The sequence below is a fragment of the Miscanthus floridulus genome, chromosome 9, assembly GCF_019320115.1.
Source record: "Miscanthus floridulus cultivar M001 chromosome 9, ASM1932011v1, whole genome shotgun sequence".
NCBI classification, from domain to species: domain Eukaryota; kingdom Viridiplantae; phylum Streptophyta; class Magnoliopsida; order Poales; family Poaceae; genus Miscanthus; species Miscanthus floridulus.
Window position 1 is genome coordinate 26,486,487 of NC_089588.1, and position 14,658 is coordinate 26,501,144.

Sequence of the window (14,658 nt, forward strand, 5' to 3'; positions counted from 1 at the left end):
TTGGCTCCATCCCAGCACGTTATTCGCGTGCGTTTATGGCTGCCTCACAAACATTAGTAGTTAGCAAGAAAATGCACGGAATATGAGCAGGAAAACATAATGGGCTTTATTATTGATATACAGGCGGCCCACGTCGTATGTGTATTATACACTGCCAAATTAAATCGAGAGAATTCCTTGTGTATTATACACTGTCAAACTCGCATATTCGTCGCATGCCTTTGAAAACTCCATACTTCTCTATTTGACACTGTCTTCGAATTTCATTTCGTATATGACACTGCCGTTAGTTTTGAAGGTAACATAGTTAACTAACATACGAAATGACTAAAATACCCCTGATGTAAGAAAATGCACTTATGCGCCCTATATGACATTGTTCGGTGCATTCAAATATGCTTTATTTGGGCCCTGTTTCTGTGCTTATTAGTTGTGGCATTTTGGTGAAAACGATAAATATTTATTAAATTTCATCCACATTTTTTTGTATGACTAATTTCATCCACATTACACAACTAAATTTATGCTTATTGTACTCGTCATTTTAACATCCTTTTATTAAATTGCATACTCATTATATACATCATTTATCGAACTAAATCATAAATAAGATGCTTGCTGATTTGAAGAATCTTATTTGTCATTTAGTTTTGATTGATTTAATATGGATGAAATTTAATAAAACAATGCTTAAATAATGAGTACCAGCAAGCATAAATTAAGTAATATAATGAGTATAAAATTTAATAAAAAATTGCTTAAATAACACATTCCAGGAAGCATATAAATTAATAAAAGGAGTATAATGTCAATGACATTTAATAAAAAAGATGTCTCCTTAATCAATCACCAAGTCTTGGGGCCAATCACTTGCGACCATTCTCAGTGTGACTAACTCTATTGCATTATTCTGTGCAAAGCACACGTTAGTCACAAATCACCAAAACATTGTAATCTCCACAATAGGACCTAGGCATTCAGACTTCCAATACTGCCTTTGAGATGTCTTATATTTTATTTGGACAGAGGTAAACCCCGCTTTTATAGAAAGCATAATGTTTGATACAGAACTGAGATGCTTTATATGCACTAGTCTTCACCATCTTTTGCAAAAAGAGGATGATAGAATTTGTGAATTTTGATCATCTCGCTTCGCGGTACATTGGAATTTGAACAAATGTGTCAAGCTAGTTTTCTGCAGTTGGAAATTGGAACGTTGGACCGATAGATGATTTTGAACTGTGTATGCACGCTAAGTTTGCGATATTGTGTTGCTAATTAGCATGCCGGATCCATTTTTCTTTTTCTCTTTCTTTTTTCAATTCGTATGCCTACCATCTAGCAAAGGTTTGTTGATTGAAAATATAAGCTGGAGGTATAGACGTAACATACTTGAAGAGCGACAATAAGGCGGAATACAAATGCTCGATGAACTTTGGAGAATATAATGGCGCACGGGCAATTGCACATGGATAAAGTTTCACAGGAATGACTGTAGACATGACATGAATGGGGTGCGCACAATATATCGCAAACCATTTTTGCTCTGACGGGAGTTATCGACATCGATGACATTCAACTCAATTCTCTCCGACAAATCTGATAATCACAAGCACAATCAATCAATCAATCAATCACCCTATATTTTTTTTTTTAGAAAAGAGAATATATTAATATTTTAACTTCTGCATCGACCAATGCGTATGGCTATTTATTATTACAAGCGAGCGAAACAAAGTCAAGGAATCTCAATCACCCTATATATAGCTGTAATTAATCGCCTCCTGACTCCACGACCACCAGTTTGCTCGATCGAGGCTGGACCTACTGTTCCTGAGGAGGTCGTAGTGCACCTTGGACTTTGCGAGGGAGGCAGTGCACTCTGAGCCCATGGTCACGTAGTGCGCCAGCCGCATCTCTTCGATCTCAGGGACAGTCACGTCTACACTCTTTGCAGCCAAAAACGGAAAGGTTTGTAGAAGCATTTCTCTTTCAGAATGAAAGAACTGCAGCCATGTTCTTCAGATGCTAAGCTGCACTTACCTCCCAACCGTAGTGCATGCGCAGCGTCTGCAGAACCTTCCCGCAGAGGCTCCTGATGTCCTCTGAACTATCGTCAAACCACCGTTTGTTTTTTTGTCGCAAATGTCAGTGCAATGTTCAGACATTCCTGATCTAAATTCAGAAACCGACCGACCTTTGCGTATTTGGCGAGCCTGATGTTCGGCATGGACCTCGTGCATGTCAGCAAGGGCAGGTTCAGTTCAGGCTGCTGCAGAGCAGATCGTCAACGACTCATGGACAAGCGTGCGCACACATAAATGGTGAAGATGATGCAGGAGTAGAAAGACAGACAGCAGATTTCCTATGCAATGCAAGCATGGCATGAGTGAGCTGCTTTCTGATTAGAAGAAAATTAAAAGGCATTCCCCAACATTGATCCTTTATTTGCAAGAGAAATTAACAGAAGTAGGCGATGCATCTCCCATTCTGCCAGCCTACATACAAGAAGAGAAATTAACAGAAGTAAGCGATGCATGCTCAACCTCAACAACTAGCAGGATGATGCTAAGCTACTATCCGCCTAGACTAGATCCTCCTCTGCTTGTCCTCCTCGTCGGGCAGCCGGCGGCGACAGAGAGGGCAGACGGCGCACTCCTCCCACGACCCCGAGCGAGAACGACCCGTCACCTCCTGGAGGCTCAGGATGGCCTCCTCGCTCGTGGCAGCGACGCAAGAACGCTTGCTGCTGCTGCTGCGATGAGCGGGGTCCGCCGCCAGATAATCATCATCGTGATCGTCGAACAAAGCGGCGGCCAGATCATCGTCGAAGAGGTAATCGTAAGGATGGACGGAAGAGGACGCGGGGATTGGCTGCACCGTCCCGGCCCTCGGCCCAGTAAGGACATGGATGCGTCGATATTGCCGGTGGGAATTGGAATTCATGACTGCATCGGCATCGGAGGATTGATTTGATTGAGCACAACGATGAGCTAGCGAGACGACGTACGGAACAAATCGACTCGACGACGGACGGATCGACGATATGTATGATTAATGGGAAGGGAAACCCTACCCACCTGTGTATCCATCGATCCCTTACATATAGGCAGCGGCGGCGGCAGCAGCTCTCGTCGGATTCCAATTGCCGGAGTCGGAGCAGCAGCTGCAGCTCGACTCGGAACCAGAGTCGGAGAGACGAGATCTGATGCACTGAATTGAATTAAGATACGGCCGAGCACAACAGGTAGAGCTGCTCGGCCACCATCTGCACCGGAAAAGATTTTTTTTTATCGGGTACAACTTAAACACACACAATTCATACTTACACCACACGCACACATATATGTGCACGTCCATACATACATAAAGAAGAGATTGGGAGACGATGTCGTCTCTAGTGTGCGGGAAACGCGTAGTACCTTCGAACGCGCACATGTATGTGTACCCTGAAATTTCTAGAAAAATTCTAGAAAAATGTGTGATCACTAGGATTTGGGTAGGTCCCACTAGACAGGAGACCACAGGCCCATTCGCGGAAAAGAATTATACAATGTGTCACGGCTGGTTTTTTTTTTATTATTATTGAGGGGACGCCTGCTGTTACTCGTGTTCATCATCAACAGGCAACAACTGAATCTGAAGAAGGCTCGGAGGGGAAAGCTGAGAAGAAGGTTGATCGGCCCAAGTTGCTGCAACATGTGCGCCGGCCCAGATTGGATTAACCTGTAGCTGAGAGAGGATGGGAAGGACATGAAAATTGTAAACCCAAATTCTGAATATTCTAAATCCTGACATCGCCAACTTCCGTTGCCTTCTCTGCTGCTCTTCTTTTTCCCCACGGTAGCTCCCCGCTAACACAATGCAACTACGAGTGGTGAACGACATGGCACGGACTAAAGCAACAAGAAAAAGCGGGAAGAGAGACCTTCAGGCTTTAAACCTCAAAACCTGTGAGAACAAAATAGACATCAATGTAATGGTTGCTTACAGACAGCAACAATGCATCCAACCAGAGAAGATGAGACAAGCTTACAGCGGCAACAGCAACAAAGCATCCACCCTTAGAGCTGGACACTTTGAATCCAAGGCAAGAATAATGCTCTGCAGTCTCACAAAATCTAATAAATTCGTCGCACTAATGAATTTGTCACAAACCCTGAAGCACTCACCCTACCAGGAAGATATTAGCAAACACTGAGCATGAAAGCAGCAGGAACACACGAGAAAATGGGAGCACAACAAAGGAGAAAGAAGATGGACACATGTAAGCAACCATCAAGTTCTGTAAATGTACACCGATCTACCACCAGGTAACAACTGACATCATCCATAGACTGTCAAATAATTTATGCACAATGGTCTCATCAGATTTTTCACCTTTTTGTTTTGCTCAAGTAGCTACTAAGGGACGGCAAACCACCCGACGACTGATTCGACCGAAGGGGTGAGAGGCAGCTACCATTCCTCTTAGGAAGACCCATTTCATACAGCCCGTCAGCCACGTCTGCAGAGAGCAGATCGTCGCCGCCATCTCTGAAGTCCAGGTGATTGTCCCTGGATTCCAGCTTTTCAGGATCGGACACCACACCATCAAGGTCTGTTAGCGATTTCAGCTGGCGACCAAGGTTAGCTATGGTCTTCTGGCACTCCGCAAGCTTCCCGGCAGCACTGGTTAGTTCCTTCTCCTGTGATAACGGTAAGAAATTGGCGATTAGGAAGTTCTGGCGTGTCAAGTTTAATATTGCAATATTTCGAGTTCAGATTAGATGCAGACAGGCAGGGCTGTACCTGCTTCACCTTCAGGTCTCCATTTGAGTTCGTGAGGCGCCACAACTTCGCCTCTCGACTGTCCCTCGACACCTGAGCCTCCAGCTTGCGGCATTTTGCTTCGTACTCTTCTGACAGAAGCTTCTCCTGCTCGACCTTCCCTTGGACCAGGCTCACCTTGTTTCTCAGTTTTGTAACTTCCAGATTTGCTGCTTCTAGTTGACCCTCCATTGCCTTTTTCCGGGACACTGCATCCTCTGATTTAGCTGTAAATTCTACAAGCAACGAGGTCTGGTCCTTGAGCCTTACTTCCAATGACGAAACCTTCTCCTTGAGCTTCATCACCTCCTGGTGTGAAGACTCAAGCTCGGATTCCAACACCTTCCTGATGCCTACCACTGCCTCAAGTTGCATCTGGAGATCTGAAGAATATGCCTTCTCTTTCGCTGCATCGCACTCCAGAGCATTCACCATCTCACGCAACTTTGCAAGTTCTGAAGTCGCTACCTGGAGCTGCGCCTCTAATGACTCTTTGGTAGACACCACAGATAGTGATCTCTCTGACTCAGTCTTCATAGTCTCTATCTGTTTCAGTAGTTCTTCACAAGAATCCGTCTCTTTCCGCACCTCACTCTCTAAAGTTTGCACAATCCCTTTCAGTTTCCCTATCTCTGTGTTTGCAGACTGCAGCTGTGCCTCTAATGATTCTTTGGACGCCTCTGCCATGTCTGCATTTGCTTTGTGCTGCATAGAGAGAGTTCTCTCTGCATCAATCTTCTCTTCCAGAGAAGCCACTGTCTTGCGCAGATCTGCAGCCTCCGCAGAAATTAACTCTAACTGCAATTCCAACTTATTCCAGTCTACTCTTTCTTCCAGCGATGCCACCATCAACTGAAGCTCATCAACTTGTGCAGACTTAGACTCCAGTTGTAATGCCAAATCTTTCCTCTCACCATCCAGTCGCTCAGCTTCTCCAAAAGCAGCATGTTTGGACTCATTTGCCAAGTCCAACTGCATCTGAAAATCAATCAACTTATTGTTGGCCACCATTAGGGTATCACATGATGTGCCAAGCTGATCTCTGGCGTCTGCAAGAGCCATTTCGAGCTCCCTTTTCTCACCTTCAATTTTTTCAACCTGTGTGAGCAAATCTGTCACCTGACACTGCAATGACTCAGTTTCAACTTTTGATGATTTATCTCTAGTCACACCCTGACCCTGGTCAGAATCAGTTTCAGCTCCAAAGCTAGAGCTCACACAGTCTACTTCAGGCAGTGCAGCCAGCTTTTCCATCTCGAGGAAATCATCCATCAGGTCAATTTCAACCGGATTATTCACAAGATTTCTTGTGCCATTGTTAGCATTCTTGAACTGATCAAGTTCAGCTATCAGAGCTGATGCCCACGAATCAGAATTTTTCATTTCATCATCAACTAGCATGCGCTCCCCACTGTCAGACTGACTGTCAGTCTGAGATTCCATGCAAGCACTGTTAGTTATCGGCCTAGAATCTTTGGTCAAGGACGTACGCCGCATTAGATGACGCAACTTAAGGCATTCTGCCTCAACTCTTGTTATCTTTTTCACACTTTCCAGATGAAGTTTGCTTGCTGTTTCTGCTGCTTGGTTGCTCAGGTCTCTTTCCCGTGCAAGTATCTTCAGGTCCTTGGACAGTGCGACTAATTCGACCTTGAGGTCTTTGTTTTCTTTCTCCACTATCTGAAGCTTTTCCTGCAGATCGCGCTGGACATGCACAGTAGTAGCTTCTAGTTTTGTGGCTTCCAACTGCTTACTGAGTTCAGCAATATGGTGCTGGAGCTCAGACTTCTCAGACTCCAATTCTTTATACTTCTTAGCAACTGTGTCACGGATTTTCTTCTCTTGTTCTTCTCGTGCTTGACGAAGCTGCCTTACACATTCTTTAAGGGCAACATCTAGGTGGCTGACCTGATCCTCCAGAGAGGTATTCTTCTGGGATGCAGTTTCAAGTAGTTGCTTCAGGGAAGCAACTTCAGCTTCAGCTTGTTCCCAACCTACAAATAAAGAAAAATACAATATTCAATTCAGTACATTCTTAGGATAGCATTTTAATCTTCACCTGAAGAAGGTGCATAACAAACTAATCAAATAACTTTCATCTTTTTAGCCAAGTTGACTTCATCACATGTAAGCTTGATTCTATAAAATGGAGAGGGACTACTAAGTAACCCTATGCATAGAGTCACTCAAACTGCAAATTTTATTTAAGTTCAACTGGAAATAGAAAAAAATTACCTGCAACAGCCTCTTCTGCAACTCTAGTATGCTGCTTTACCAAGTCCTCTTTAGCATTGATAGTCAAAAGGGCAGCAGAAAGTTTCTCATTCAAACTCTTTACAGAATCCTGGACATCATCGTCCTTGACCTTTGGGGGCACCTCATTCAAATTCTTTACAGAATCCTGGACATCATCATTCCTGATATTTGGGGATACCTCTGGCAGCGGTGATTGGTATACCTCTGGCTTCATTGATTGATCATGTTGTGGAGAAGAATCATTTGAGCTACTTGCCAACACCAGCTTTTCATTCACTGATTCTGCTCTTTCAGCTTCTTGAGTCTCATTATCAATTATTCTAGAAGATACGTCAGGCGAATGACTATGATTTGGAGAAGAATTAGTAGACATAGGTTTACGTTCCTGATTAGGAAAAAAAGGGTAAATGGGAATGTTTATCAGAGCAGCGGTCAAAGAATCTAAAATTAAATAGTTAATAAGAGATTTAACAGGAATGTTTATCAGGATGGATGAGTCAGCTAAGTGCCAAGTCTCTATTCTCCTTTTAAAGAAAAAAAACGACATAACTACAGCTCTGCCCTGAAAATCCTAAATCCCAACTACCATACAGGACAATCAAGCTTGAGATCCATCACGTAATCACTAACTATTTTAATGACTAAGATACAAAATAACTTTGAATTTTGAAGCAATTTATAGATATTTAGATATGTTACTGGAAAAGTCAAAGCACACCAAACACCAGAGCAATGTCAAGCCTAACTGTATATGTATATTTAAAGACAGAAACTGAAATTGACTAACATATTACTCTGTGTACAACTCAAGAGTTATGACCTAAATAATCTAGTTGTAAAATGAGATGTCTTTCTTTATGTATGGATATGGATTATAGACCAAACTTATGAAGCATAAAACTCAAAACAGAAATTCTAGTGACAAGCGACATGGCCATATTAATTTCAGAATTAGTTACTCAACAGAAATTCTCGTCAACACATCTCTATCTGGCACAGTAATACAGACAAAGTTGCGCTGACAGATTAACAATTTCAATGCAAGATTCATTCATAGGTTAGAATAATGCACCAATATGACCCTTCATGGCACAAGATTTCTCCCATTTACTGCAGTAAAAAAAAGGCAACTACTAGTTTCCAAGAAACAAAAATAAAGGAACTTAGTTCCAAGCACCTAAACCAATCCAAATTTTCATTGGGAGCTAGAGCTTTAAAGTCAGTTTCTGACACTCAATATGGCAAAAGTAGCACCTAACTCTTGCAAAACCAATCCAATAAGGCAGAACAAAAGCGTGAAGAAAGCTAGTGTATCAACTATACCTAACTAAGCATCTCGATCTTAGGAAAAGACTAAAGTACAACCATTCTGTTGGTTGCAATTGCACAAATATGTTACTTAAGAACATTAACCTTTGCTCTTCCCACCACTTATTTTTGTCCTAAGAATGAGGAAAACAGAGACCTGATGAAGAGGTTAAAAAGGAAAACTTTAACGCTCTAGTTCTATCTATATTCTCACTGCCAGCTGACCAGTTTTTAACAGCACATTCAACAACAAGTCGAATGGCATATGAATTAACAGCACATTCACCAACAAGTTCAATGACATATGAATTAGGAACCTATTCTGTGACACCATCAACAGGTCAAACTACAAGCACGTGTGTTTCATAAATCCATCCAGGGCAGGAAAAATTGACATCTTGCCTAGAGATGCCAAAAGTAAACTGTCCTGTTCATTATAATTGAGAGGACCTAAATCGATCCCTAAGAAAAGATGTGGTCACGAAACTGAAAAGAACACCTGACCAAACCCCAATTCTGATGTTTAAACTGCAGATAGGTCCCTGCATTGTCGGAATCCATAATCTCTAGCATGCGGAGATTAAGAATCGAAGGGTATTTAACGTATGGAGCAGAACCTGATCATCGAAGTAAGGCTCAGAGTGTGATGAAGCCGAGCCAGAGCTATCACTCTCCCCAGGGCTCTTATCTGACGACTTGCGCTTCCAGAGCCAGCTGCGGCGATCCATCCAACAACCACCAGAACATTCAAAGCAGCAACAGGGAAGGTTGGCGTTGCTTTGGCACGACCAAATGTCCAAAGGCCAGGTTCATATATCAACCCTGAAAGTTGAAAGAGAACTCAATACAAGCCACATTGCAGAGTGAGTTATACCTTAAAGCTGAGCATCGTGCAGTAAAATAATGCCTGGACAACAAGAAAATTTGAAGATTCAATTACCAAACTGTTTACAAGGCAACTCTCACCGACACAAGATTAGTTTTTCTTTCCTTTTCTGCTGTTAAAACATACAGAGATCGGTACACGATGCAGGCAGGGGGGTTGAATACGGCTGCAGAGACCGAGAAAACGTACGGCCAAACATTCTTTCTGAAAGGCTTCACAATGCCGAAATGATCAATTTATCAGACAAGAAATCCACCCCCTTCCGTTTCCAAACTCTGCCACCCTGTTCGTTTAAACTACTTTTCAGCGAATGAGCAGGGTTTTCCCCTCACAATAAATCAGCGTAAGCCAAATTTCAGCATAAGCGAACAGGATACGCAGACAAATCGAAAATAGGCTGCACCTAAAACCCCCGAATCCTACAAAATGCAGCGGAGGGATGAGACTATCCTCAAATCCACCGAAGATCAACTTTTATGGCTTTCTTAAAAAAGCTGAGATTTCTCTCCTTCAAATCCACCGAAGAAATCAGTGAAACCCACACTCCGCGCGCGGAAAGAAAAAATCCCGCCGAAAATCCGGCATGGGGGCTGGTTCGTAAACTCTCTTTTCCTATCTGTATTGAAAGACAGAGCACCGGCATGGGGAGCCTCAGCTCTCGCCCATCACCAAATCTCCGCAAAATCCCACATCGGAGACACAATGCAGACCAAAACCCTAACGAAAATCGCCAAGAGGAAGGAACAGGACAGCATCTCTGTACCCACCCGGTGCCCCCACCAAAACAAAGTCAGGAAAAAAAACAACCAACCAGCCAAGATTTCAAGAAACAGGGCCGCAGGGAAAAAGCGAAACGGGGAGCATTAATACCAGTGGGGAATGGCAACCGTCACAAGAACCGCGTGGAACGCCAGAAGAAAAAAAAAGCTTCGGTTTTTACTTCCAACGGGTCCGGAAGCGCTGCTGCGCCTTCCCCCTGTTAGTAGACAGAAATCGGCGGGGACGCGAGTACGCGACGGGAGAACAGCACCCCCCGCATTGCCTGCCGCCGACCCACCCACGCGAGAGAAGCAACAGGAAGAACCAGCGTACCAGATTAGCGGCGCCGGCGCCGGGTGGTGGGTGGATTGGAACTTGGAAGAGAGCAGGCCGCGGAGATGAGAAGCCAGTCGCGCCGGTAAGAATCCTCTCTCCGAGCCGGCACGCGCGTTGCTTTTGCCCTTCTCTCTTTTTTCAATCTCTGCGTCTGCGGTCTCGTAGGCACCAGCTCGCTTTCTCTCTTTCCCGCCCAGGCAGCTCGAACAAGGGAGCGAGGCGTCTCGTCTCTGCGGTGGCTCGCTCGTGGTGGCTTTTTGCCTCCCCGTCTCGTCTATCGTCTCACTCTCACTCACCCCCACCCGGACCAGAGGCGTACTAGCCTTTTCTTTCTGGGTTCTTTTTTTCTTCTTTTTTTCCCCTCTTCTTCTCTCTCTGCTGTTCAATCACAGCAGCTCACACACAGTGTCACTCACTCAAGGGTAGCAGCAAGCTCGCTGTTACTGAGTAGCAGTAGTAGTAGCGGTGTTGCTACTGTTATTAAGGGTATGTTTAGCTCGTGAAATGAAAATTTTTGATGTCACATCGGATGTTTTGGAATATCGGAAGGGATTTTCGGATACTAATAAAAAAACTAATTACATAGCTCGCCTGAAAAATGCGAGACGAATTTATTAAGCCTAATTAATCCATCATTAGCGCATGTTAGTTACTGTTGCACTTATGGCTAATCATGGACTAATTAGTCTTAAAACATTCGTCTCGTGATTTCCAACCAAACTGTGCAATTAGTTTTTTTTCGTATATATTTAATACGTCATGCATATATCGTAAGATTCGATGTGATAATTTGAGGTGAAAATTTTTAGGAACTAAATCCGGCCTAACTTGGAGTGCTGCTAATACTTTTCCGGGTTTGACCAGATGGAGCACTGTTATCAGGAGCCGCTGTGTTAGATTTGGATTCAACGGTGGTTGAAAACGACGGATGGATGGGGTTCAAGTTTCTCGTTTAATTTTTCCTGGGACGGATTTATTAACGGGCCTGTTCGTTGGTCGGTGCTGGTGCTGGTGCCGGTGTCGAAGCTGGTGCTGACTGACTGATGGTGATTTTTTTTTAAAAAAAATACTATTGGCTCACTGGGTTGGCACTGTTGCAGGGTGAAGGTGGAGGTTGTGGCATTGGCCCTGTTCACTTGTCTTAAATTTGGTTTATTCGGCTTGTTTTTTCAGCCGGAACAGTGTTTTTCTCTCACAACAATTCAGCCGGAACAGTGTTTTTCAGCCAGTTTCAGCCAAAGTTCAGACCAGCGGGACCATTGTTTTTGTTGGAAGGACGGAGACGAGCCTCGGTGCGGGTACGGGGCTCAGATTTGTTTATTTGTTCCCTTTTTTTTCTTCCGATACGTGGGGCCCGCCCATCCCAGCGCTTTGGGACCTGCGAGTAACGCCGCGCAGGTTTCGTGTTGCATTCGTATGCCGTACCGAGGAGCTTGTACACAGACATTTTATACGGACCCAATGAAATCCAAATCACAACTTCCGCTGCCAAAAAATAATACTTCCTCCGTTGCATTTATAGCTTATTTAAGCATTTTTAGATACGCAATTTTTATTATATATCTAAATATATTACATGATTTTTTAAGACATCGTATGTTTAAGCATGTAGCAAAATCTTTATACCTAGAAAAGTCAAAACAACGTATAGTTTATAACGCAGAGTGCTACTGGTACACATCTTGGTTTGTGAGGAATCTGGTACTTTCAACCGACAAATATAAAATAGGATATTAATAGTGAAATAAATTTTTAAGGTAGATATATTTAGAGATGTAAATGTTGATATTACTTCTATACTAAAAACCATAATTCTATGTTTAGGTTGAGACATCCTTTATTAAATTTGGCTAATTTTATGGAAAATTATTTTTGGTATACTATGAAAAGAGTAAATTGCACAGCCGATCCTTAAAGTATCGTACCGATTTCATTTGGGTCCCCAAACTATCAAATCGCACGTTTGACTTCCTAATGTCGTTAAGTGATCTCATCCAGGTCCAAAATAGACACAAGGAGGATTAGAAGCTTACGTGGTTGTCCACGTGGACATGGTTTAGGCACAAAAACCCTTGGTGGGGGCGCGAGCGCGGCGAGCTGGAACGCCGCGACGGCCGACGGGAACACTTGTGGCTCTGCCTGGGAGCAGAAGGCGCTGTCCTCACCGCCGCTAGTGGACGCGCCGGACCCGGACCCACCGCTGTAGTCAAGGGGTGACGCGGGGCTGCCGTGGATGCCGCGCCTCGTCTTCTTCTCCTCCTTTCTTCGCGTCCGCGGAGACGGCGGAGCTTGAGGCCGACGGGGACTCGCGCCGGGACTGCGAGCGCTTCCCGTGCGCCACCGCCGGCCAGGCCAGGTCCTGCGCGTCGTCCCCTCCGCCGCACCCTGCTACTGCCGCCGTCACAGGCGGGCTCATGCTTGCGCCATGGCGGAGTCTAGTCGGCGAGGTCCGTGCAACTAAAAGAGCAGATGATGTCGGCGGCCGTCGCGACCACCGCGCAGGCCTCCCCGTCGGCCGCGGTCATGGCTGCCGGCGTTGTTGCGGTCTGCTGCCTCGACGTCCCACGGTGCCCAGCGTGGCAGCGTCCACACTTGCCTCGGCTGGCGGCGTTGTCCCACGGTGCCCGGCCTGTGCACGAGCTCACAACCGCGAGCTACTCCTCTCCTCTCTCCATTTATAAAAGGCGCCTAAGCTTTGCAGTAGCACGCTGCATACACCCCGTCCCTTCCTATGCTTCCTTCCTCTCTCCATCGCCAAAGTTCACCGCTGCCGCCATTGCCAAGCCCAACTTCAGCTCACGATCTCCCTCGTTCAACCACCTCTGCCGCCTCTGTTGGGCCCTGTGTGTTCGCAGGAGCACGGCGAGGCCTCCCCACCACCTATTGGCGTCCATCCCCGCCGTTGAGCGCCTACGCCACCTATGCCGGAGCGCCGAGGCCATGCTCCGCCCCCGCGACGCACCGCGCGAGATGAGCAGCGCCGTGGTGACGCCAACCGCAACAAGTGGTGAAGTGGACGCAGGGCACCATGGGACGCTGGCTCAGGGGTTCCCTAGTGCGGAGCAGAGGCATCAAGAGGAGGAGCACAGAGCGCGCTCGAGGAAAAGGAGGCCGCTGCCAGGAACCAGCTGCGCCGGGCAGGGCCAGGCTGGGGCACCATCCATGCGGCGGTAGCCTGCGGGATCATGCTTAAATCACGACCACGTCAGGTTTTAATCCTTCTCATGTCTATTTTGGACCTAGACGAGATCACTTAAATACATTAGAGAGCCAAACGTGTGATTTCATAGTTTAGGGACCCATATAAAACCCGCCCAATACTTTAAGGACCGGCCGTATAATTTACTCCTATGGAAATATATTCCACTACTTTATGATTAATCTAATGATACTTACTCGGTATCATAAATATTAATACTTTTTTAGATCTAGTCAAACTTAAAATTTTCTTACTACTCGAAAAATGAGAATTGCATCCTTTTTAGATGGGTGGAGTATTATTTTTTTAAATCTTGTTAGACTTCTTGAAAAACGAGATGTGCATGGAGTACTCTCTTTTTAGCTACTTTTTATTAGAAAAATGTTGTACAAGATAATTGTATTTCTATAGTAAATGTACTAGATAAATTGTATATCTACAATAAATTGCTTCTTTGAAAGTTGTGCTAGATAAATGTACTAGATATAATTTGGCGACTTGGGGATAAAAAAAAAGAAACTACAATATTTGATTATTCTAGATTAGAACTCGTTTCCAGAGGTAGGGGGGTGGGACATACAACATCATTGTTAAGAATAGGGAAAAAATACCTATGATTACATGGAAAGGATCATTCTTTATAAAAAGCAATGGAGTTTATTGTGTTGTTGCACTTGATACTGTGGCATCTTAAGGAATAAAAATGGCTATGAGAGCACATGTCTTTGGCGTGGAACAGCTCTAGAGGCACAAATGGTTGTTTTAGCCTCTGGACCAATGATTTGCAACAAAAAAGTCTTTCGAGTCACACCTTATTGTCATTTTAGAATGGCTAACCTATTTAAAAACTTTGCCAAATATATAGGTATAAACTTTCAACATCACTTTCAACATCTGTGGCGTCGCTTGTGGCGTGATTTTCTGCTTCCACCAGTTCAAAAGGCTGTGGCAAGCCTTTGGTTATTAACGAGCCAAGCAGCTACATCAAAAGGTATGGCAGCCTAAAGTTGGTGGTGGTTAGCCATGGCGGGCAACCAAACACCTCCTGATATTGCTAGATTTTGCATTCTAAAGTAATTAAACTTGTTTCTTGAATCATAGTTAG

General features: G+C 44.5%; 1 protein-coding gene and 1 pseudogene across 3 annotated transcripts; both read right to left on the bottom strand.

Moving 5' to 3' along the window:
• Positions 1–4,294: 4,294 nt before the first annotated feature.
• LOC136481601 (filament-like plant protein 3) lies at positions 4,295–10,578 on the bottom strand. 3 transcript variants are annotated; one of them, XM_066478938.1, is made up of 5 exons: positions 10,352–10,578; positions 8,991–9,195; positions 7,045–7,450; positions 4,792–6,803; positions 4,295–4,688 (listed from the first exon to the last, which is right to left on the bottom strand). In XM_066478938.1, exons 2-5 carry the CDS (start codon positions 9,099–9,101, stop codon positions 4,377–4,379), a joined length of 2,841 nt encoding a protein of 946 aa, XP_066335035.1. In that variant the 5' UTR covers positions 9,102–9,195; positions 10,352–10,578; the 3' UTR covers positions 4,295–4,376. The 3 variants fall into 3 exon arrangements, with proteins under 3 accessions (XP_066335035.1, XP_066335037.1, XP_066335036.1); XM_066478940.1 differs by lacking the exon at positions 10,352–10,578 and adding an exon at positions 9,340–10,246; XM_066478939.1 differs by lacking the exon at positions 10,352–10,578 and adding an exon at positions 9,314–10,246.
• Positions 10,579–12,334: 1,756 nt separating this feature from the next.
• On the bottom strand, positions 12,335–12,879 carry LOC136479525 (uncharacterized; annotated as a pseudogene).
• Positions 12,880–14,658: the final 1,779 nt, after the last annotated feature.